The sequence below is a fragment of the Bos mutus genome, chromosome 12 (genome assembly GCF_027580195.1).
Source record: "Bos mutus isolate GX-2022 chromosome 12, NWIPB_WYAK_1.1, whole genome shotgun sequence".
NCBI lineage: Eukaryota > Metazoa > Chordata > Mammalia > Artiodactyla > Bovidae > Bos > Bos mutus.
The window spans coordinates 32,343,851-32,369,440 of NC_091628.1; the positions used below are offsets into that span (position 1 = coordinate 32,343,851).

The 25,590-nt window shown below is 48.2% G+C and overlaps 1 protein-coding gene across 1 annotated transcript in view; it reads right to left on the reverse strand.

Moving 5' to 3' along the window:
- The window catches only part of GTF3A (general transcription factor IIIA), a 49,513-nt gene that overhangs the window by 876 nt on the left and 23,047 nt on the right, over positions 1–25,590 (reverse strand). Inside the window, exons 2-9 of the mRNA XM_070380821.1 lie at positions 8,822–9,247; positions 6,835–6,935; positions 5,201–5,297; positions 4,287–4,375; positions 2,093–2,166; positions 1,847–1,927; positions 1,007–1,236; positions 41–94 (exon numbers count right to left, since the gene is read on the reverse strand). Of these exons, the coding sequence (XP_070236922.1) occupies positions 41–94; positions 1,007–1,236; positions 1,847–1,927; positions 2,093–2,166; positions 4,287–4,375; positions 5,201–5,297; positions 6,835–6,935; positions 8,822–9,247 (1,152 nt within the window). The remainder of the gene's footprint in view (positions 1–40; positions 95–1,006; positions 1,237–1,846; positions 1,928–2,092; positions 2,167–4,286; positions 4,376–5,200; positions 5,298–6,834; positions 6,936–8,821; positions 9,248–25,590) is intronic.

Genomic DNA, 25,590 nt, shown 5'->3' on the forward strand with positions numbered 1-25,590 from the left:
TAATGTTTTAAAATTAACAGCATACTAAGTCTCAACTTACTTTGGTTTTCTTCATGTTGGGGTCATGCACAACGGCATGCCTGCTGAGGCTCTGCTGCAGTGAAGGAGAGAGAGACAGTGAGTATATTCGTGAGACATCCCTGGAGTCTGTTAAAGTCCCATGAGTTACTCAGATAAACCAACATCATTCTTTCTGTTTTGTTCTGTGGAGGGACCTGACCTCTAGCACTGGAGCACACTGCTCCCTCCTCCACTGAAATCCCTGCCTTCCCGCAGGACCCAGGTTAGGAGTGTGTGTGGTCCCCGCCTGCAGAGGGGGCAGGGGTGGAAGGGGGCCAGGTCTGAATGGACTCTTCTGAGCTGAAGGAGGGAGACTCTTCTAACTGCCCCGGTGTCTATAGCACCCGCAACACCCCTGGAAAATTTGGCCCAGGTCTGGTCTCCGCCCTGTCGCTGACCATGACCCTCACCCTCCACTGTCTACTGTAGTTCAGTCACTGCCTGTGACAGCACCAACTGGGCACAGGGTCGGGGTCCTGCTCTCAAAATCTGGACTAACATCCCGAAGCTCTCAGACCCCACCCAGTTCCCAATCCCCAGACCATTCCAGTTCAAAAGGACACCCAGGACATCAGGAGACTCTTTAACAGTATGCATATGGTGCCACCGGCCACTGGGTCTCAAATTTAGTCACCTAAGAATCACCTGGGAAGTTGGTTAAAAAACAAATGAGTGGACCCATCCCCCAGACTTCTGAGTCAGTGGGTCTGCAGCGGGGCCTGGACGTGCATTTCCGGCAGGTTCCAGCCATGCTGAGGGCTGGACTTCAAGGGGCAGGGGCCCATCTGGTGTTTGCTTAGCTTGGTGGAGAACCACTCCCGCTGGAGCCAGAATGATGGGCCAGACCCCTGCCCTCCGGCCCCTGCATCTCCCAGGAGCCTGGCAGAAAAGATGCAGACCCAAGGGCGGTCCCCGTCCCCGAAGCGGGCAGTTGGGCGGGGCTCACCTTCATGGCAAAGGTCTTGCCGCAGCCGGCATGCTCGCACACGAAGGGGCGCTGCTGCTCGTGGAAGGAGAGGATGTGGCTCTGGAGGTTGAACGCGGTGGTGTAGGTGCGGCCGCAGCCTGCCCGTGGACACCGACACACGTCCCGCTCGGGGGCGTGCATCCTCATGTGCTGCCGCAGGAAGTCCTTGCGCTTAAACGTTTTCTGGCACACGCCACACCTTATGTCCTCTGGGGGAGCAGAAGCAAGGGGAGCCCGCGTCCCCAGCGTTACCCATAGAGAAAAAGCAAACACTGAATATATCAAGTAATGGGTTTGACGCCAGAAGCCTGATGACAACACACCCATCGGAATGTCGGGTGGAGGAAGCGAACTCCAGTGCTTGCTTCTTGAAGGTCTGCCTTAGCTCTCCTACATTCCTATGTGATACACGGTTCCCCAGCCCTGTTAAACACAGGGCTTCTCTGCATGGGGCTGCGGGCAGGGGAGCAAGTTACACAGACCCGTCTGCTCCCTTGTCCTCAGGCACAGAGGGCACGCTTCCCCAGCTGCCCCCACAGACTCCAGCCCAGGGCCTCCCCACGTGCCTCCCCCGCTGGAGCCTTAAGATGCCAGGTGAGCACAGGCCTGGAGACCCGGCCCAGCTCCTCCTGAACCTGCAGCTACGGGTCTCTCTGATCATGTGTCCAACACCCGAGGGACCCAGCGCTTAACAAGACATACTACAGAGACATACTACAGAGAGTAATAGATGATAATCTATTACTTTCCCGAGCATGTGTAATAGTTCTACAGGGGCAGATATTACATTTCTATCATGTCCCCCCATCCTGGCCTTACCTTTATGGGTTTCTCTCATGTGTTTTAGAAGCTCTGTCCATGTTTTTGCCACAAAAGAACATTGTTTTTGACATATATAGCCTATTAAAAAACAAACAGATTGGTATGTTGTCTTTTGTGAATATTCAGTATAAACAACAATCAAATTAGACTGAAAGGAAAATTATTATTATCAAAAACAAGCTAGATCAGAGTATTACACACACTACAGCTGTTGTGCCTGTCAGGGTGGGCACGGGGACCTACCCTCATGGACCTTCCCATGCCGCTTCAGACTGCTGGGGGAGGCAAAGTGTTTTCCACATCCCTCGTGGGCACACCTGGGTTAACAACACATGAGTGTCAGCCGATCGACCCACTCGCAGAGAGAGCTAACTACTAAAATAAACAGTATGCTGTCCCACCCTGCCAGTCTCCTCTTCCCAAAACTAAAGTAAAAGTGTTGGTCACTCAGTTGTGTTTGCCTCTTTGTGACCCCAGGGACTGTAGCCCACCAGGCTCCTTTGTCCATGGGATTCTCCAGGCAAGAATACTGGAGTGGATCACCACTGCTTTCTCCAGGTGGATCTTTCCGACCCAGGGATGGAACCCTGGTCTCCTGCACTGCAGGCAGATTCTTTGCTGTCTGAGCCCCTCTCAGGAAAGCCCCTCTCCTACAACCAGAGCAGTCACAAAATTGGGACTTCAAATTCAGACTTAGTTGCAGTAGTTGCAGATGAGATGCAAGTCACTCGACCAGCCTTGGGCAGAGTAAACCCAGAAAAAAAAGTTTGTTTTTGTTATTAATGCTTATGTGATCAAATTAAACACTGTTTCCATCTTTGTACTTTGGACAATACACCTCATCTCCATGGCCAGAGAAAGATGGCTGGGGTAAATACCCAAGCCATCCTGAATCGTTTGTGTCTGGTTTCCTTAATGCTGCTGCCAGGGGATGGTGTGAAAACAGGGCTGTAGATGCGTTGGCTCTGGGGAGCCAGAACAAGCGCACCGCTTCTGCACTCCGGCCACCAGCAGCACGAGAAGAGGCAGCAGGGCTGCGAGCGGGGACCGGCACTGCTGCTGGTGCAAGTCCCAGGCCCAGGGCCTGTGAGAGGAGAACATAGGCAAAACACTCTCCGACATACATCACAGCAGGATCCTCTATGACCCACCTCCCAGAATACCGGAAATAAAAGCAAAAATAAACAAATGGGACCTAATTAAACTTAAAAGCTTCTGCACAACAAAGGAAACTATTACCAAGGTGAAAAGGCAGCCTTCAGAATGGGAGAAAATAATAGCAAATGAAGCAGCTGACAAACAACTAATCTCAAAAATATACAAGCAACTCCTACAGCTCAATTCTAGAAAAATAAATGACCCAATCAAAAAATGGGCCAAAGAACTAAATAGACATTTCTCCAAAGAAGACATACAGATGGCTAACAAACACATGAAAAGATGCTCAACATCACTCATTATCAGAGAAATGCAAATCAAAACCACTATGAGGTACCATTTCACGCCAGTCAGAATGGCTGCGATACAAAAGTCTACAAGCAATAAATGCTGGAGAGGGTGTGGAGAAAAGGGAACTCTCTTACACTGTTGGTGGGAATGCAAACTAGTACAGCCACTATGGAGAACAGTGTGGAGATTCCTTAAAAAACTGGAAATAGAACTGCCTTATGATCCAGCAATCCCACTGCTTGGCATACACACTGAGGAAACCAAAAAGGGAAAGAGACACGTGTACCCCAATGTTCATCGCAGCACTGTTTATAATAGCCAGGACATGGAAGCAACCTAGATGCCCATCAGCAGATGAATGGATAAGAAAGCTGTGGTACATATACACAATGGAGTATTACTCAGCCATTAAAAAGAATACATTTGAATCAGTTCTAATGAGATGGATAAAACTGGAACCTATTATACAGAGTGAAGTAAGCCAGAAAGAAAAACACCAATACAATATACTAACACATATATATGGAATTTAGAAAGATGGTAACAATAACCCTTTGTACGAGATAGCAAAAGAGACACTGATGTATAGATCAGTCTTATGGACTCTGTGGGAGAGGGAGAGGGTGGGGAGATTTGGGAGAATGGCATTGAAACATGTAAAATATCATGTATGAAACGAGTCGCCAGTCCAGGTTCGATGCACGATACTGGATGCTTGGGGCTGGTGCACTGGGACGACCCAGAGGGAGGGTATGGGGAGGGAGGAGGGAGGAGGGTTCAGGATGGGGAACACAGGTATACCTGTGGCGGATTCATTTCAATATTTGGCAAAACTAATACAATACTGTAAAGTTTAAAAATAAAATAAAATTAAAAAAAAAAAAAAAAAAAGAAAGAAACTGTTTCTGAGCATGTGCACGCCACCTGTGCATTTTAATCTTATCTCTGCCTGAGCTTGAAGAGGTTTTCACCCATGCGAAGTACCTACTTGAACAGTGGCTCGTTGGTGTGCTGGCACTGGTGGGTTTTCAGCTGCTGATGTTTCTTAAAGGTCTTCTCACAACCTTCAAAACTGCACTGTTTAGTAAAGGTTTGTTAGTCTTGGAAAAAAAGAACAGTTCATAACAGAATCCTTTCAAGATAAAAATACTGCAGAGGTTATTTTCTTCCTTCTTTCACCCATTTACTATAAAATTCAAGAAGCTTCAAAAAGTAGCATGTTTGAAACAGCAAAAAATGTTTCATTTGGTAAAGGTCCATCTAGTCAAGGCTATGGTTTTTCCAGTGGTCATGTATGGATGTGAGAGTTGGACTGTGAAGAAAGCTGAGTGCTGAAGAATTGATGCTTTTGAACTGTGGTGTTGGGGAAGACTCTTGAGAGTCCCTTGGACTGCAAGGAGGTCCAACCAGTCTATTCTGAAGGAGATCAGTCCTGGGTATTCATTGGAAGGACCGACACTGAAGCTGAAACTCCAATACTGTGACCACCTCATGTGAAGATTTGACTCACTGGAAAAGATCCTGATGCTGGGAGGGATTGGGGGCAGGAAGAGAAGGGGATGACAGAGGATGAGATGGCTGGATGGCATCACCAACTGGATGGACATGAGTTTGAGTGAATTCTGGGAGTTGGTGATGGACAGTGAGGCCTGGTGTGCTGCGATTCATGGGGTCGCAAAGAGTCGGACATGACTGAGCGACTGAACTGAACCAACAATACAATTAGCAAAAAATGTCTGCTTTCAAAACAATACCAATACCAATATTATGATATTATTATAGCTAGTGTCAAACTAAATTCAGATATTTGACAGACAAAATTTAGCTCATGAACATTCTAGATACACAGGCAGTAAACATAAAATTTAGGGAATTTGAGCATATAAAATCATTCATACTTACTGTATATTGTTTTTGCTGGTTTTCATGTTTGCGTTCAAAATGTTTCTTCAAGTTTGATTTTGTGTTGAATTTCTGTTCACAGCCACTAGCTGTACAACTGTTATGAAATTGTATAAACCAAAATATTAACAAACCGAGGGAAGAGAAATTTTAAGATGTTTACCTCCTCCCACTTTATAAAAGCTATCTACTCTGAAATATAGTATAAAATATTCTTTAACAAATTTTGAAGTGTTAAGCCATACCATGGAGGCATCTCAGTTTGATTTCATGTAATGAAATGCATTTTCAGGTAAGGCTTCTGAAATTAAGCACAGTGCAGCAGACGTACAGTGGGCCGAGGAGAGGTGGAAACACTAGTTCCGAAAGCCCACACCCTGCTTAGACTTAAATCACATTGAAGCTGTTCTCAATTTAGAATTTTATCACTTTAATTTTGCTTGAAATGTCTCTACAAACTGCACTTCCAAAAAGACCTCAAAAACAACTGGTTTCAGCTTATAATTAGAGGCAAAAAGCAGACAGAGCGGAACCATAACTGCTGTGGCCTCTAGCATCTCACCAAGCTGGGACAGGTTCCCTTAACAAGTGTTTCTATATCTTGACCCTGAATTATCTAAATTCTCTGTGAACTTTTTAAAAAATATGTGCTCTTATTGTGATGACTTTTCATAAATCTGATGGGTGAAGCACGGCTTCCTTTACAAGCCCTAATCTTAGCCATCATTTCACTAATAAGTAAAAACCAAAAAGCATGAAAAGGGACACAAATGCACGAATCCTTTCACCCCTGCCTCCTACCCACCCAGGCCTCCCACTGCTCCCAAAACAGGCAAGAATACTTCAAGTTTTGTTCTATAACTTTTATGATTTCTTTATATAAACAGAAGCAAATACAAATAGAGGTCTTCCTGTTTACCCTCCGGGTTCTTTTTAACACACAAAAAGATAGCCTGATAAACACCCTCTTCTGAACCTTGGTTTTTCAATTAATGAGCCCTGGAGATTTTCTTACAAGTTTCACAGGGAATGCCTGCCTTCCTTTTTATAGCTGTATAGTATCCCACCATATAGATATACATATACTTTAACTGGTCCTTCCTGATGAGCAGGCAGGCTTCTTCTATCTTTTTAACAAGCCTTCCAGGTGATTCTGAGGCACCCCAAATTCTAGATCCACTGCTTTAAAGTAGTCGATTTAAAAGAAAAATAGTATATCCACCCTTTCAGAGATAAGGAGTAACTCTGAGTAGAATGAAATTAATACTGGCATGGCAAGGAGCAGGGGCTTCTTTGAAAGAAACAGAAGATAAACTGTTACAGTTCTACTTTCTCATGCTTATGTCTGTTATCCCAGCAGCTGATTGGTTCGTAAAGGCCCTGAGGATGCAGAGCCCTCAATCTGCCAGGGAAGCATTTGAGAGGATCAGATTCAAGAGACCTTCAGATGAACCCACCCCTGAAGTTGTCACACACGATGACACACAAAACCCCGACTCTCCTCCACATATTCCAAACCGAATCTCCTCTGAGGAGATGCAGAAGCCCCACGTTCTTGATCTCATGAGTCATCGATCAATTTTCTGTGCCAAATACAACCCACTTCAAAGGCCCAAAGACAGTTCCCCACTTACACAAAGGGCTTTTCTCCGGTGTGAATCAGGGCGTGGCGGCTGAGATGGTAGTCCCTGACGAAGGCCTTGCCACAGCCTTCATGGTCACAAACAAATGGTCTCTAGCAGGAAGGAAAGAAAAAGAATGTCAGTCCCGTCCCAGTCAGTAACACTGGTGTTATTTAAAGCCTTAATCTGTGTGATGGGCAAAGCCGTTGACTCTGTCTGCAGAGGTGGTTTCCACCCAGTAAGTGCTGAGCACCTGCCGCCTGGGGTTACATGACCAAACTGCCATGGCTGCTCACAAGGTTGCTGCAGCAGATTCTGACCTAGGAATAGCAACATATGAGAAAGGGGGGCAGCCTCCACAGTAACACTACAGCTTCGTGAAGCTGCTCCTGACCTACACTGAGCTTCGGCAGTGGCCCCCTCAAAGGTTTCCTGGCTGCTATCAGCACAGCCCATGTCCACAGGTCCTGCCTCCTCTCCCCAGCATCCTCTCGTCTGCTCAGAGTCCAGGGCAGGCTCTGTGTCATCTTGGACAAGCCCATCATCTGCTCAGGGAATGCCTGGCACAGCTACGGAGGATTGTGTCACACCCAGAAAAGCTCACGGCCCAGCGTGTAACCACCACTAGGGACCCAGGAGCTGGGAGGAAGGGTCCCCCACATCACCAGTTTTGTGTACTGAACTATAGAAAACGTGCCCCACGACCATGCAGGAAGGAGGCACCGAGGCCTCAGATGACAGTACTGGTGGCAAAGCAGGTGGACAGGAAGACAAGAACTGCGCTGCCAGGTACACAGGACTCTGCACAGCCTGGCATGGAGGAGGCTCGAAAAACGCTTGTCAAACTGACGTGTGGGATGTGGGATGACGTGGCTCCGAGTCTTCCAGCCGGCGTGAAGGAAGCTGGGAGTGCCAATATCCTAAACACAGTCCAGGAGTCTAAAAGGAAAGGTAAAAACCCAGGAAACCGGACTGATTCCTAGGCCTCCATGAGATGTCCTTTCCTCATCTGTGACCTCCCAAAGGCTTCCTACAGCCCTCAAAACAAAACCCAGGCTCTAAAGCCATCTGCACCCTGGTCTGCAAACGACCTTCCTGGCCTGCCCCTCAGGTTCCCCTTGGATGGTGCCCCCACGCAACCACATTGCCCGGAGTCTGCCCCCAGGACCACACACTCCTTTGGCAGTTCTGCCTGCCCTATTTTTCCCTCAAGTGTCTGCAGGGCGCAAACCTTTCCTTCTCACTCAGGTTAAGAGAGGGCTTTCCCCACCGCCCTCCAGAAGCCCTCTCTTCACTGTGCTGCATTCCTACTTATTCCTCGGTCTGTCCGGATTAAACCGTAAGGTCCGTGACACCAGAAGCCAGGCCTGTCGGGTCTGCAGCTCTCCGGGCTAGAATGGTGCAGAACTACGAATGAATGAACACAGGCTGCTTGCAGACCCTTAGGACTCAGAAGTTCTCCCGCCATTCCAGTCCCAGGAGGCGGGGCCTTTGAAGGCCAATTGGGGTGGAATTGGGGAGGTGAAAAGTGAAAAAAGTTAAGTGTCAGTCGACTCAGTCGTGACCTACTCTTTGCGACCCCATGGACTATAGCCCACCAAGACTCCTCTGTCCAAGGGATTCTCCAGGGAAGAAAACTGGAGTGGGTTGCCATGCCCTCCTTCAGGGGATCTTCCCGATCTAGGGATTGAACCCGGGTCTCCTGCATTGTAGGCGAATTCTTGATCATCTGAGCCACCAGAGGGGTGAGGGTGGGAGAGGGTATTCCAACCTTGCAAGTATTTTCAAGTTCTAGGGAGGCGGTGGCTGGCCATCACTCAAGATCAAAGATTAAAGCGTTGCTTAGTGAGCCCTGGACCCACGACAAGGGTATCTCTCGGTCCTATAACGACCTGTCTGCGTCCTCGATCCTCCCCTGACCTAAGGAGTGGGCGGCGGCCTTGGCTGCCCCAGGTCGGAGGCCTGCACGCCACGCCCCCGGCGGCCGCAGCCCGGTTACCTCCCCTGTGTGCCGGCAGAGGTGCGCGTCCAGCTTCCAGGCCTTGTTGTAAGCGGCGCTGCAGCTGGGGAAGGAACAGATGAAGCTCCGAGGGGGCGCCTGGGGCGGCGGGGCGGCGCCCTCGCCGGCTGCAACGAATGCATCGGCGATAGTCAGGGACGACACCGCCTCGGCCACCGAGGCCGGCGGCTCCAGGTTGCCCTGGGCCAAGCGCTCCGCCACGTGCCGACCCACGTGCCGCAGAACCGCTGACCACCTACCGCTCCCCCGGACCCAACGCGTGGGCCCACGGCACTTCCGGGAGCGTGACCCCGGAGGGGCGGGGTTGGAGCGCCGGCGTGGCGCTCGCGCATGCTCCGAGAGACCCCGCCCGCGCCCGCGTATGCGTTTGCTCCGGGGAGCCCTCTCGGCTGCTCGCGCCTCTACCTTTCCCGGGGAAGAGCGGAGGCGAGGAATGAAGGGCTCAGGGCTTCGTCCTACCCCAGCAAAAGGCGCCCGCGAGTCATGGGTCCTCCATGGACCCCTAAGCACTGCTTATATGTATTTAACATCTGCCACCACCCTTTGCAGAGTACTAACCTTGCATCATCCAAACTATCCAGTTCTTACTATTAAATTTTGGGTTTGCCTTCTTTATGGATTAATTTCCTGCAAGCTCTTACAACTTTCCTCCGCAATTTCCGGGATAGTGCCTCCTTCCTAAACTTGGTTAAAATCACGTGGAGATATTTTAAAACTCCTAGTCCAGCACATATCCCGGACCAATTAAATCACAGTTTTGGCAGTGGAAAACGAGAATCCACAGTCTGGAAATTCCCCAAGTGATTCCAACGTGCCGACAAATTTGGGACCACTGCTCTATGGCTTGGTCGCACAAGAGTGTGGTCTTTGGAGTAGCAGCATCATTAGAAATGGGAACCTTGGACCTTCTGGAATCCGAGAGATCTATGGGTGATTTGATACAAATTGGAATTTGAGCAGCTCTGTTCAGAGGCTTGAATGGTATGGGTATCTTGGTTCCTGGGGGACCACATATTTAAAGAACATCCTTGGAGGAGAATAACAATGACAGGATTGTGTGATGTTCTGCCAGGTGTGTATTTTTCACAAACTTCATCACTCTGAATCATTCAGCAAGCCTTGTCTGAAGGTGATGAACCCTGCAAAGAAGTGCAGTTTTGAAAGCCAGCCAGGGCTTCCATGAGGATAATAAATAGCCTGTCTTGTCAGGTATCTGGAGGACTGGGAGAGGGTGTCTGGGACATGCGTTCACATGCTGCTTTTCTCTTTTGCTGACCCAGCCCCTCTCCAGGGACAAGTCCACACACATCCTTCCTATGACCGTGAACATCGTACATGGTATCCCCCGGTGGTGGTTCTGGCTGTCTCATCTATGTTCCACTGCGCCCTGGAAGTGGTGAGGTGTATGGTAAACCTCTTCCACATCCTCCCTCCTCTCATTCTCCTGACACATGCCAAGTCCCACGCTCTGCTTCTGCCTTCCCGATGCCTCCCATCCCCTTACCTATCTGTTCTTCCGAGGTGCTTCTCCATACCCAAGTTTTCATGCTCAGTCCCCTGACGGGAGGTATAGTGAGAGAGCACTGGCTTTTCCCAGTTGGTTGTGATGCCACCAGAAAAGTGTCCAGGGATCGATCCTCCCCAGACTTCTCTAGACCTCAGTTCTCCCCATTATCCAGCATGCCTTATACCTTCTAACACTGGTACTGAAGGAAAAGAGTGTCTATAGTAGGATTAGATGAGAAAGTCCTGGAGTCAGGAAGACTGAGAGGCTACTGTTATCAGCAGAATAGGAGGTCCAGGCTCTAGGGGGTGACCACAGGACCATCAAGAAGGAGGCAGGTAGGAGACGTTCAAGTGCACAGGTAAAAAGGCAACTCAGTGAAGGTGGTGGTTAAAAGAATGGGCTTGGTAGTTTAGCAGACCTAACTCTGCTTGCTGTCTGTAGCATTTACTATTTGACCACACGATAGTTATTTAATTCCTCTGAACTTTGTGATATCTGTGCAGTGAGGATAGCGATATGTATGCCAGAGCATTGTTGTGAGGTTTATACGAGACAGTCAGTTCATGTGAAGTGCTTGGCTCAGAGCTCAACTTAAAAAGTAATTTAAAAAATCAAGCTTCCCTGATCCAGTGGTTAAGAATCTGTCTTGCCATGCAAGGGACACTTGTTTGATCCCTGGTCTGGGAAGAGCCCACATGTCACGGAGTAGCTAAGCCCATGCACCACAACCACTGAGTCCATATGCTGCAGCTCCTGAAGCCCGCAAGCCTAGAGCCTGTGTACTCTGCAACAAGAGAAGCCACTGCAGTGAGAAGCCCATGCATCACAACAAAGAGTAGCCCCTGCTTGCCTCAACTAGACAAAGCCCACATCCAGCAGTGAAGACCCACAACAGCCAAAGAAATAAATAAATCTTTATAGAAAAAAAATTCAAAAATATTTTCCCCCACCTTGTGCTGGCTTATGCCTTCTATCCTTACACGTGGCCTGTGGTTGACAGGCTTCTGTGATGGCCCCCCATGATCACTGCTTCCTAGTATCCCATCCTTGTGTAATCACCCCCTCCTTGGGGTAGACTGGACCCCGTGAATTGTTTCCAACTAATAGAATAAGGCAAAGGTAATGAGATGTGGTTAGGTTTACAAAATAATGGGATTTCATCTTCCTCCCAGACCTTCATTCCCTTCTGGGCTTGTGCACTCTGACAAAACAGCTACCATGCTGGAGACACCCACAAGGCAAAGAACTGAGGATGGCCTTCCAGCCAATAGGGAACTGAGGCTGTCGGCCCAGCAGCCATGGAGGAGCTGAATCCTGCTGACAACCGTGTAGGCTTAGAAGCAGGTTCTGCCCCAGCCAGACCCTGGGATGCGACCCTAACCTGGCTGCCTCCTTCTTTGCAGCCTGGGAGAGACCGTGAAGCAGAGAACCTAGGTAAGCCACACCCAGACTCCTGACCTGCAGAAATGGTAGGATAATAGGTGTGTGTTGGTTTATGCCACTAAATTTTGGGGTGGTTTGTTACCCAGCATTCACTAACACACAGTCAGTCTTTCATCACACGAAATAACTCCAATAGTCCTAAATTCACCCTAAGGAGACAACAGCTGAACAAAGAGGGTTCTGACAAGAGGGGGACTCTGACCCAGCATCCAACCACCACACAACTGTCTTCCTATCCAAAAGTCAAATACATAGCATGAAAGAATGCACATAGGTATGGTGATAAGTGGACAAAACAGCTCAAATATGGACTTCCCTGCAGTATACAGTCCCTTAATCCCAACTGTATTCTTTTCTTCTAATGTTTACTTCTCCCGTGTCAGTCCAGCACAGCCAAGACAGTCAGCCAGGGCCACTGTCCTTGCAGATCAAGCAAGGCACCAGGGCATCATCCCTGAAGCCCATATTTAACTTAAAGCTCTGAACGTTTTTTAATTGGTTGATTTTTTTGACTATGCCATGTGGCTTGCGGGATCTTAGTTCCTTGACCAAAGATTGGACCTGGGCCCTTGGCAGTGAGAGCGAAGAGTCCTAACCACTGGACCACCAGGGAATTCTCTGTTCCCTCTTTTATAGGCGTGGGGAAGAAAGACCTTTGGATTCAACCCCAGTTGCGACTAACTACTTGCGTATGACTTTGGGCAACTCTTCCCAACTTGCTTTCCTTCTCTCCTCACACAGTTGTTATGGGCATCACCTGGGAACTTGGTCAATTGACTGACCTCTCTGAACCTTGGTTTCTTCATCAGCCCGTTGAGGATAGTAATACCTACATCGGAGATAGTGAAGATTAACAAGAAAATACATGTAAAGCACCTTTGCCAACCATGAAGTGCTGCTGTTGTTCAGTCACTCAGTCGTGTCCGACCCTTTGCAACCCCATGGACTGCAGCATGCCAGGCTTCCTTGTCCATCTCCAACTCCTGGAGCTTGCTCAAAAACTCATGTCCATCAAGTCAGTGATGCCATCCAACCATCTCATCCTCTGTCGTCCCCTTCTCCTGTCTTCAGTCTTTCCCAGCATCAGGGCCTTTTCCAATGAGTTGGCTCTTTGCATCAGGTGGCCAAAGTATTGGAGCGTCAGCATCAGTCCTTCCAAGGAATATTAGATTGATTTCCTTTAGGATTGACTGGTTTGATCTCCTTGCAATCCAAGGGACTCTCAAGAGTCTTCTCCAACACCACAGTTCAAAAGCATCAATTCTTCAGCGCTCAGCCTTCTTTATGATCCAACTCTCATATCCATACTTGACTGGAAAAGCCATAGCTTTAACAATATGAATCTTTGTTGGCAAAGTAGTGTCTCTGCTTTTTATGTAAACTATTATGACACTACGTTCTCAAACACTGGCTCAAACAAAAAGTGAGTGAAGGGTTGAACCAAGGTCAGCCCAAGGATGACCAAGGTAGGATTGAGCAAGAGAGATTCTGCCCATCGGCCACATTCCCTGATACTGCCATCTCCCTCGTCTGTCAGGGAGCCTCCGGGGTCACTGATCATCTAAGCAGTCAAGAGAGGTCCCCAGGCATCATCTGCTCTTTTGCCCTTGCTCCCAGCTGTCCTCTGTCAGCAGAGGCCTCGCCCTCTGGAAGCATCTGTTCTTGGACCGTCCCCTCCCACCACGACTTCCCCTGGAACCATCAGTGACCAGCGGGAGATCCAAGATCACCCCACTTGGTTGCCTGCTCACCACGAAGTTCCAGCCTGGCTGCTCCAATTAGCCCTCCTCTTGCTTTAGCCTGATTGTGGTGTTCTCCTGCGGCTGTAATTGCCGGGCCGGGGTAGGGCCCGTGCTTAGTCACCCCTCACCCACTTCAGATCCATCTAAGCCGGAAGCAGCCAGATTCCATCTAGTGAGCAGGGCCTGATTGCTGTCTGATTACTCACAGGGTCAGGTGCTTGAGTGTTCACAGTTTCTATCTGCAGCCCATGCAAGATGTTCGTGTTTGATAATTTCCTCCATCAGCTTTTCTGATCGAGCCCACAGAGATGCCGCCCTGCCTCCTGGCAGAGATGAGCAGAAGCATTCATCCCATTTTTGGATGGCTCCTTGGTTTTCCTTAGGGATGAAAGCCATCCATCTTTCTTTACCCCCACTGTCTGCATCTCCTTCCACTGTTGTCTCAACTGATCTCCAGATGCATCCTGCAGCCAGCTCCTGCTCTATAGTCCTTTCTCCACACCACTGCTAAGGGATCCTTCCCCAGTGCCAGGGATTTCAGTGGCATCCCAGAGCCTTTAGGATAAAGACTCGACTCCTTGCTGTACCCCACACTCAGCCTCACTGTGCATCCCACCACTCTGGTCCAAGTCTACTGGGCTTCCTTCCTTACTCACACCCAGCCATCATCTACTCCCCCGACATGCTGTTTTCTCAGTTTGTATCACTCTTTCTTCTTGACTGAGTCCAAAGTTTTCCCAACAGTGCCACGAAGAAATAGGAACCATCTCTCTCCAGACAGAGGGAAGAGACAGGAAGAGCAGGGGCCTCCTGGATCTTTGGGAACGTCTGGAAAGTGGAAGTATTAGTCACTCAGTCATATCCAACTCTTTGTGACCACATGGACCCACCAGGCTCCATGTGGAGAATCCATGGGATTCTCCAGGCAAGAATACAGGAGTGGTAGCCATTCCTTTCTCCAGGGGATCTTCCCGAGCCAGGGACTGAACCCAGGTCTCCTGCATTGCAGACAGACTCTTTACCATCTCTTAAGCCATCTGGGAAGCCCTGGGACATCTGGGGCCATGTTCAGAACTTGCAGAATGTGTCCTGGAGAACCACTGCTCTAATGTCTATGATAATATCAATACAAAGTTTCCCAAGAATCTTAAAAGAACCTCTACTAATAGTCAGTTACCTGTGGAGAAGAGAAAATAGCTGATCTCAAGTATTAATCTTCTAGAAATAGGAATTTGAGCACATGTTGAAACAGCTGCTGCCTCTCCTGGGTAGGTTGCTGCCCCTTTATAAAAAGAGGAAATGCCATTGTCTATTTGCACCTGGAGAACATTGAAATGGTTCTGTTCTGGCTTTCTCTTTTCCAGGCCTTTTCTCATTCCTTTAGCCAGTGGAAATAGGGTCAAAGAAACTGGTTTATGTGAGTATTTCCTCTACCAAATGTAGCAAAATTTATACTCCTCTGCACAGCACAAGCTCTCTGTCAGCCTTAGAGCCCATCATTATAACTGATGTTGTGGGGAGGTCATCCCCAGGGTGACCTCATTAAAAAACCCACATGCCTCTCCACAAACAAGGAGTGCATACAGTTTCATGGGATGTGGACTCAGGTTAAGAATTCCTACTTCAAACCTAAATGCCTACCAACAAAGGAATGGATAAAGAAAATGGTTCATATAGACAATGGACTATTACTCAGCCATAAAAAAGAATGAAATGATAGTATTTGTGGCAGCACAGATGGACCTAGAGAGTGTCACAGTGGGTGAAGTCAGACAGGGGAGAAATGTCATGAGACATCCTTTATAGGTGGAATCTAAAAAGAACTGATACAAATGAACTTATTTACAAAACAGAAAGAGACTCACAGGCTTAGAAAATGGACTTATGGTTGCCACGGGGAAGGGATAGTTAGGGACTCTGGGAAGGTCATGTACACACTGCTATTTAAAATGGATAACCAACAAAGACCTATAGCACATGGAACTCTTCTCAGTGTTACATGCCAACCTGGGAGGGGGGTTTGGGGGAGAATGGATACATGTATACGTATGGCTGAGTCCCTTTGCTCACCTGCAGCTACCACAACATTGTTAATCGGCCATGTGTGTGTGTGTGTGTGTGTGTGTGTGTGCGCTCATGTATGCTTAGTTGCTCAGTCGTGTCCAACTCTTTGTAACTCCATGGACTGTAGCCCACCAGGCTCTTCTGTCCATGGGGGTTCTCCAGGCAAGAATACTGGAGTGGCTTCCCATTTCCTCCTCCAGGGGATCTTCCCAACCCAGGGATCAAACCCAGGTCTCCCACATTCTTTACTGTCCTAGCCACCAGTTAATAGGCTATACCCCAATACAAAATGTTTTGGTGTTTAAAAAAATAAAAATTTTTTAAAAAGAAAAAAGAATGCCTACTCCAGACAGTGAGTAGAAAACGCTTTTTCAAAAGTAACACTTGGGGCAGCTGAGACTAATGGATCCAGCAGCCTGGTTGGAATTTTAGATCTTTGGTTGCTTTTTGTGGTATGATTTTAAGTCCTGAAGTTCATGGCTCTTCCCAGTAGGGCTTGTCTCCAGCTCAGGGGGCTCCTCCAGAATCCCACAGGGCAGGAGGCCACAGAGGGGCAGTACTGTCCTCTAGAAGGAAGTGTGTTCTCCCTGGGATGGTGTGTGACAGCCGATCTCAGCCACAAACAAGTAACTGATGTCCTCGCCTCCCACAGAGACGTGACATTTATGACGCTCTCGGTGATGAACGACGAAGGGAGGAGGATCTGTACAGAATGGGTCAAGGTTGGGACTTCCAGGTATTTATTGGGAATCTCTATATGAGGTGCTGGGCCAGACCCACATGGTGCTCAGGGGGTGCACCCCAGAGTCTCCGAGGTGACACCTCACGGACACCCGGACCACTGCTGCACTAGATGGTGGTTCAAAATGTTAGAGTGAAATTGCCCATTTATTGACAGCAAGGTTGGTGAAGAAAGACTATGTGTTTATGAAGAAAGACTTTATGTTATTCATGGCATCACATACAAGGTCTATAAAGCTACTGAGCAATACAAGAAAGTATGTGAATCTGGGAGAAAACCAAAAGGACTGGTTTGCCTTGCAAAATTACTTCAAGCACTAATGAATCATATGTTGCTGGTTGTATTTGCAAAAGAGTGCTGTTTGAATATTATAATTGGATTAAAATTTGTATATTTGTAAAATGTATTAAACAGTCATTTTTATTTAATTGCATGGGGGAGGGGGACAGTAAGTAATGAGCATGCATTTCCTGAGTGGCAGCCACCCAGCTTCAAGCCCCCCGTGGAAAGGGGGTCTGTCTGCGCCCCCGTGATTCCAGGGGTTCAGGAAGAACTTGGCCCTGAAATGGTCCTTTGCTTCCTACTTTAAAGTACACGCTGAGCTATTTGGGTACTTGAAAAGAAACTGGCAAATCTTCCTAGGAAGGCGGCTGTGAAACCTCCAGGAGCCCCCCGGGGGAATGGGGTGAGTTGGGTTTATTGCTGTACATGTCTGGGAGCCTCTGGCTCTGAGATGCAAATTGAGGAGTTTTGAACTAGATTTTTAGGACCTGTAGCGATTTAAAGGCCACCTCCCAGATAATTTTACATTTCTGAGTCCTATCACCAGCCTTCTGGGCGCCAGCATCCAGCACTCTCCCAAGGGCCCTCCCCGGGGCTGCAGGGCCCCCCACCTGTGGGCCGTTGGGTGGTGGCCTTAGCCAGGGGGACAGGAGAGGCAGCGACTCTGCCTGCAGGGGCAGGAGGCTGGGCCTTGCCCCCTCCCCCACGTCCCCTGTCCCACGGGTTCCCCTCTAGCACTTCCTTCATGCCCACAAATCCTGTCCCAGTGTCTGCTCCGGCAAACCAAGATTCAAATCATTTTATGAGATTTATTCCAAAAAACAACAGGCCTCTGCCACCTCTACCCAGACTCTCTCCAACCTCTTGTTCTCCAGAAGCAACAATTTTACACTCATCTCAGCCTTTTTCTTATATTTTTTTTTTGAGGGGGGTACATTATGTTTCTTTATATTTATATTTCGAATAACATTTTCATAGTGCTACTTCTTGATTTTTAAGTTTTAGGCATTTTCTGTTGATTTTCTCTTATGGAATATGAAGATTAACACACACACACACACTTTCTCCATTCTCCTAAACAGTTATAAATAACAGTACTAACTATGCTATATATGTTTTTAAAAAAAAATTGTATTTCTGTATCTCAAGTTCATCTTAAAAAAAAACAAAACCTGAATGTGTTACATAATAGCGTTTTATTTCTTTCTTTTTGGCTGCTGTGGGTCTTCGTTGCTCTGCATGGCATTTCTTTGGTTGCTGTGCCGGCTTCTCTTTGCAGTGGCTTCTCTTGTGGTGGAGCACGGGCTCTAGAGCGTGTGAAAGTGTGTGCTCAGTTGCTCAGTCATATACAACTCTTTCCCAACCCTATGGACTGTAGCCTGCCAGGATCCTCTGTCCATGGAATTTTCCAGGCAAGAAATACTGGAGTGGGGTGCCATTTCTTCCTCCAGCGGAACTTCCTGACCCAGGGATCAACCCTGTGTCTCCTGCATTGGCAGGCAGATTCTTCACCCTGAGCCATTTGGTCCAGCAACGAAGACCCCAGGGTATGTGGGCTCCAGTAACTGGGGCTCAGTGGGCGCAGTCGTGTGGCTTGCAGGCTTGGTTTCCCCGCAGCACATGGGACCTTCCTGGGCAGGAATAGAACCCGTGTCCCCTGCATTGGCAGGCGGATTCTTAACCACTGGACCACCAGGGAAATCCTAGGTTTACTCGTGTATAGAATTTGCCACAGGCTAGGCATTGTTCTAAGCCTTTCCTGTGTATTGATTCATTCACTGTTCCCCCAAGCCCTATGAAATAGGTTCGGTTATGATCCCCAATTTACGGATAAGGACATTGAGTCAGAGTGACAGGCCGGCCCACTGACACAGCTCATAATCGGATTATTATGACCTGGCGCAGGTTTCAGCCTGGGCGGTCTGGCCTTAGGGTCTGTGCTCTTAGTCACCACATAGACGGCTGGGATTATGACACAGCTTTTGTTAGACCACCTTCAATGTGTTTACTAATACGATTATATCAGTGCTAGCCACAGCTGATTCAGGCAGTAAACTGTGACGTCTCTTTCCTTTCTGCAAAACTTTTAAATTTACCAAGTTTAAAACCTGTCTGGGTTTTGTTGCTGTTTTTACCTGGTCTTTTGTGCTTTTTGTACTTATCTCTAATTCAACCTATCTCCTGCCAGTCGTGATCCCTCACTATGCTCCAACACATCAGGTGTTCTATGAGCTTTACCTTCTTGGAGAAATTCCTGCTGGAGCACGTCTGACCTCTCCTCACCTGGACTGGCGGCTCCAGGACCTGCTATGAAACTGGAAATTCTGAGGATCCTCTCCGTCTCTCGGTGTTCTGACATTTCACAAAGATGTACAGAGCCTATTTTCACCACTGGGGCAGGCACAGAGTGGGCTCTCATAGTCTGGAAAGCCATGTCCGGCATCTTTGGAGGTTTCCTTGGCTTACTTCTTCAGTGATGCTCCTCCTCTAATGTTTTCACCTGTACGTTCTTATTTTTCATGTTGATCTATTTCCTGGAAGATTGCCCCAGCTTTATCTTCGAAGCTTTCTACTGAGTTTTTAAAATATTGTATACTGGACTTCCCAGTAGTTAAGCACCCGCCTGTCGATGCAAGGGACACAAGTTTGATTCCTGGTCCTGGAAGATCCCACAGGCCACAGAGTGACTAACCCTGTGCACCACACTACTGAGCCCAGGCGCCCTAGAGCCCGTGCTTTGCAAAAGAGAAGTCACTTCAGTGGGAAACCCACACACCACAACTACAGAGTGGCCCCCACTCTACAACTAGAGAAAGCCTGCTGCAGCAATGAAGACCCTGTGCGGCCAAAAACGTTTTTTTTAAAGGGGAAGATAGGGACCGATTCTGTAGGCTGTTAGAACTGTCCACATCGGGTATGAAGAAAGGATATCTAATACCAGGAGTTTTAAAACTAAATAAAATATTATATACTATTTTTATGTTGTTATATTTTCTGCCATCATGTTTAAATTTTTCAAGTTGCTCTTGGATTTTTTTAACATATATGCTTTTTAATTATCAATTTTTATCTGTCTTTCATTGTGTCCTATGCTCTGGCTTTTGCCCTTAACACTCTTATGAAACATTTGCCTGAGTTTGTTTCTTTCTTTATTATTGAGTTATAGTTGATTTACAACATAACACAAGGTTCATTTGACAATTTTTAAAGATTATACTCCATGTACAGTTATTATAAAATCTTGGCTGTATTCCTTGTGCTTTACGATATGTATCCCTCAGTTCAGTTCAGTCGCTCAGTCGTGTCCGACTCCTTTCGACCCCATGAATCGCAGCACGCCAGGCCTCCCTGTCCATCACCAACTCCGGGAGTTCACCCAGACTCACATCCATCGAGTCAGTGATGCCATCTCATCCTCTGTCGTCCCCTTCTCCTCCTGCCCCCAATCCCTCCCAGCATCAGAGTCTTTTCCAATGAGTCAACTCTTCGCATGAGGTGGCCAAAGTACTAGAGTTTCAGCTTTAGCATCATTCCTTCCAAAGAAATCCCAGGGCTGATCTTCTTCAGAATGGACTGGTTGGATCTCCTTGCAGACCAAGGGACTCTCAAAAGTCTTCTCCAACACCACAGTTCAAAAGCATCAATTCTTCAGCGCTCAGCCTTCTTCACAGTCCAACTCTCACATCCATACACGACCACAGGAAAAACCATAGCCTTGACTAGACGAACCTTTGTTGGCAAAGTAATGTCTCTGCTTTTGAATATGCTATCTAGGTTGGTCATAACTTTCCTTCCAAGGAGTAAGCGTCTTTTAATTTCATGGCTGTAGTCACCATCTGCAGTGATTTTGGAGCCCAAAAAAATAAAGTCTGACACTGTTTCCACTGTTTCCCAATCTATTTCCCATGAAGTGATGGGACCAGATGCCATGATCCCTAGAGTTTATTTTATACATAGTAGCTTAATCACCTACCCCTACCTCCCTCTCCCTACTGGTAACCACCAGTTTTTCTTTATCTGTGAATCTGTTTCCTTTTTTTCATATTCACTAGTTGGCTTATTTTTTAGATTCCACATAGAAGTGATATCATACAGTATTGGTCTTTCTCTCATTTCACTAAGCATAATATCCTCTAGGTCCATCCACATGGCTGCAAATGGAAGTATTTCATTCTTTTTTGTGGCAGAGCACTAATGCATTGGGAAAGATGCTGGGAAAGACTGAAGGCAGGAGGAGAAGGAGGCAACAGAGGATGAGATGGTTAGATGGCAACACTTACTCAATGGATGTGAGTTTGAGCAAACTCTGGGAGATAGTGAAGGACAGGGAGTCTGGTGTGCTGCAGTTCACGGGGTCGTCACGACCAGTGACTGAACAGCAGTAATGCATTGTTTGTATATACTACATCTTCTTTATCCATTCATCTGCTGATGGATACTTGGTTGCTTCCACATTCTGGCTATTGTAAATAACGTTGCTAGGAACACTGGGGTTCATGTATCTTTTCAAAATGGTATTTTTTGATTTTTCTGGGTATATACCCAGGAGTGGAATTGTTGGATCACTAATTATTAGAGAAATGCAAATTAAAACCACAATGAGCTATCATTATTTAGAGTGGCCATCACCAAAAAGTCTGCTTCTGCTGCTAAGTCACTTCAGTCGTGTCCGACTCTGTGTGATCCCACACATGGCAGCCCACCAGGCTCCCCCGTCCCTGGGATTCTCCAGGCAAGAACACTGGAGTGGGTTGCCATTTCCTTCTCCAATGCATGAAAGTGAAAAGTGAAAGTGAAGCTCAGTTGTGTCCAACCCTCAGCGACCCCATGGACTGCAGCCTACCAGGCTCCTCCGTCCATGTATTTTCCAGGCAAGAATACTGGAGTGGGGTGCCATTGCCTTCTCCAGACCAAAAAGTCTACAAACAACAAATGTTGGCAAGGATGTGGAGAAAGGGAAACCCTCGTACACTGTTGATGGGGATGTAAATTGGTCCAGCCACCATGGAGAATAGGACGAAGATTCCTTTAAAAACTGACCATCCAGTTTGGACAATACCATTGCCCAGGGCTTGCTGCTGCTTCACAAACACAGATTTGCCACACAAGCCCATATTTCTTCTGAGAAGAAACCATACAGAGCCATCTTGTGGTGGAAAAACAACACGCAGGTTTCAGCCTAAAGCTTGCATCAGATTTTACAGTTCACCGGCAGGTGTCCACGCATCTGCAAACTCTTGTACCCTTGATTCCTCCCACACAGCCGGGCAGTGTTTTAAAGTGGTCGGCAAATGTTGACAACAAACCGCGCTTGTCTCACTAACACGTTTACCACAGGTAATTAACTTAACTACCTGATAAAAATGTTATTGGCATGCTATAATGCTTGCTGTTGTCAGAAGAGACTTTGACGGACAGTTACTCAGTCTGGGTCCTGGGTTACCTTTATAGGCACATAATCAAATCAGTATTCAGTTTTTGATCCACTCAGTTTGTGAGTGGATCAAAGTAAATAACCACATCGGATAATAAGGATCCATTCCCAAAGATTTGTTATTTGCCCCAACTATATGGTTTGGATTTTTATGTGGTGAAAAACGGGCTTGCCAGGTGGCTCAGTGGTGAAGAACCCTCCTGCCAATGCAGGAGACGCAGGAGACATAGATTCAATCCCTGGGTTGGGAAGATCCCCTGGAGAGGGAAATGGCAACCCACCTTAGTGTTTTTGCCTGGAAAATCCCATGGACAGAGGAGCCTGGAGGGTTGCAGTCCATGGGGTCACAAAGAGTCGGACATGACTTAGTGACTGAGCGCTAGCACCATGGTGAAAAATAGTAATACATTGGATTGCTCTCCAAGGCTGTCAAAGCTGTGCAGTCACACTGTGTCTGATTCACCGGAGATGATGTGAGATGCAGAATGTCCATCTGTAGGCGTCAACGACTCATGCTGTGGCTCCTGGGAGCATCAATCATCTCGTGGCCAACTTTTATCTGTGTAAACACAAGTGTGCCGCATTCTCCAGGCCTGCAGAGAGAACCCGCAAGGCATTGGGGCAACTTTCAGAGTGTGGCTGACACCTGGGCTCAGGCTGTCTGCGCCTCCAAGCGCCCACATGACCTGCGTTCGCAGGGCTCTTGTACACAGCTTTGCTGGCGTGTATCAGCTGTGACTGGTGACACTGTGTGCTTTCCTGCATGCAAGCTTCAGCCTCAGGTAAGTGAGCCTAAGCTCCCTGCTGAGTACTCATCACAAGAGACGTTTCTAAGAATGTGATGGCTGATGCGGGTTTCTCTCACTGCCTAGAGATGCGGTTCCTTCAGACGTCTTCACAGGTGTGGCTCCTTCTCCCACAGGAGGCCTTCTGGGCTGTGTTAGGAAAGCCAAGCCTCAGGACCACAGACCTTGGGACTGTGAGAGCCTGGGATGGGGTAGATGTTCCCAGGCACCAAGGGACATCAGCTCGAATGAGGGGATGGTCTGTCATGGATGGCTTTGGCCACGCTCTCAAAGGCAGCTAAGAATTCAGTTTGATTTTTACAACAAGCTGTTTTCCTGGTGTCCACAGGGCAGGCTGGACTGTGCTTCCTTCTCCTCCAGCTGATGCACTCCCACGTGGGCCAGCTTGATCTTTGCCTGGAAGACGAAAAGGCACCTGCTGGGCCTCAGCCCTGGGCCCACAAGGGTCTCTGAGCCTACTGACTTCCTGCCGAGGCCCACAGGGGTCAGTTCCCAGCTCCGCTGGCCTGGTTCGGTTGTTTCTCACGGGCCAGGTAACAGCCACATCCCCCCAGGAGCGATGGGAAGTGGCATGAAGGCAATGGGCAGCCAGTGAGGAAGAGGTGAAAAGTGTCAGTTACTCAGTCGTGTCTGACGCTTTGCGACCCCATAGACTGAAGCCCGCTAGGCTTCTCTGTCCACAGGATTCTCCAGACAAGAATACTGGAGTGGGTTGCCGTGCCCTCCTCCAGGGGATCTTCCCAACTCAGGGATTGAACCTGGGTCTCCTGCATTAGAAGGCAGATTCTTTCCCATCTGAGCCACCAGGGAAGCCCCAAGGAAGAGGTAATAGGATTCATTTTGGGGTTTAACAGATACTCACTATGTGTCAGGCACTGCTCCAAGCATGGAAACATGTCCATGAACAAAGAAATGCATCACACTGTAGATGTCAAATTTGGAGCATGGCCCAGGGTCACCCAGGAGCCTGGGGGCTGGAGACAGGTATAAACTCAGTGTCTCTGGTGATGAAAATGCCCTAATTTCTTGGGCACCACGGGATGCATATTTGCAAGTGAGGTATAAACTCTAGGCTGTGGTCCTGGAGAAGACTCCTGACAGTCCCTTGAACAGTAAGGAAATCAACCCTGTATATTCATTGGAAGGACTGACGCTGAAACTCCAATACTTTGGCCACTTGTTGTGAAGAACTGACTCACTGGAAAAGACCCTGATGCTGGGAAAGACTGAGAGCAGGAGGAGAAGGAGACAACAAAGGATGAGATGGTTGGATGGCATCACCAACACAATGGACATGAGTTTGAGCAAACTGTGGGAGATAGTGAAGGACAGGGAAGCCTGGCGTGCTGCAGTCTATGGGATCATGAAGAGTGGGGCAAGACTTGGCCACTGAACAACAACAACACTAAGCTCTAGAAACCCATGAGGCTCCTAGCATCTGAGACACTCCAGTCTCTGGTCCAGCGGGTCTCGCAGAACACGCAGCGTCTGTCCAGTGTGGGAGCTGATGAAGAGCAGGTCGGGGACAGGACCAGGCTGTTTCCGGCTGCCTGATAACGCCTGGCGGTGCTCACCTGACACGGCGGCCCAGAGGCGGCAGGAGATGAGGGAGGTTGTTTGTGCGGTGGATTTCAATTACCCTCAGCAAATACTGTCCACGTTGTAGAACAAACAGGATCGCCCAGTCAGCTCATGGGGCAAGAGGGAAAGAACTTTACCCATCATTAATGTTTGACTGCCTTTCTCAAAAACTGTAACCTTTAACCCCCAAGTCAACTCTCAGTTGAGGCTGCTGGGTCAGTTCTGGTGCTGGTTTGTCCATGGGCCAAAGCGGTTTCGATCAGGAGAAACAAACAGAAAGATAAGCTCTCTAAAGCACCCACAAAGCAGACACAGGATTTCCCTAGCAGAGGTAACTAGCCACTTAGCCCTTGTTTGGGCTTCCCTGGTGGCTCAGCTCGTAAAGAATCCACCTGCAATGTGGGAGACCTGGGTTCGATCCCTGGATTGGGAAGATAAACAAACAAACAGAAAGATAAGCTCTCTAAAGCACCCACGAAGCAGACACAGGATTTCCCTAGCAGAGATAACTAGCCCCTTAGCCCTTGTTTGGGCTTCCCTGGTGGCTCAGCTGGTAAAGAATCCACCTGCAATGTGGGAGACCTGGGTTTGATCCCTGGATTGGGAAGATCCCCTGGAGAAGGGCACGGCTACCTACTCAAGTATTCTGGCCTGGAGAATTTCATAGACTGTATAGTCCTTGGGGTCGCAAAGCGTTGGACATGACTGAGCGACTTTTACTTAGCCCTCGTTTGGAGGATAGAGTCCTGTCTGCCCAAGCACCCCCGCACCTGGGGTGGAGCTGGGCCTTTGCAGTGACGGGTGATCAGAGAAGGCCTTCTACCTGGGGCAGGGCAGCCAGGTGCTGCCTGAGACGTGCTGTGATTGACTTGGACCTGGAGGTGCCGTGAAGACAGGAAGGATTTGATCTTCCACGAAGATGCCACCCTCACTGTTCACGAGCCACCACCAGATCTTAATGAAATAAGGACTCCGTGTCTGAGTCTGACGTGGGGGACAGAGTATTTACATGTGAGATGGTCAGGGTCCACAGAGCCCCAGGACCTATGAAGCAGGGGCTTCTGTGACCACAGACCACCTGGGAATGGAGGCAAATTTCCCTCCTCTTGCATTATGAATGACAGGCCATTCCAGACACTTTCAGCTT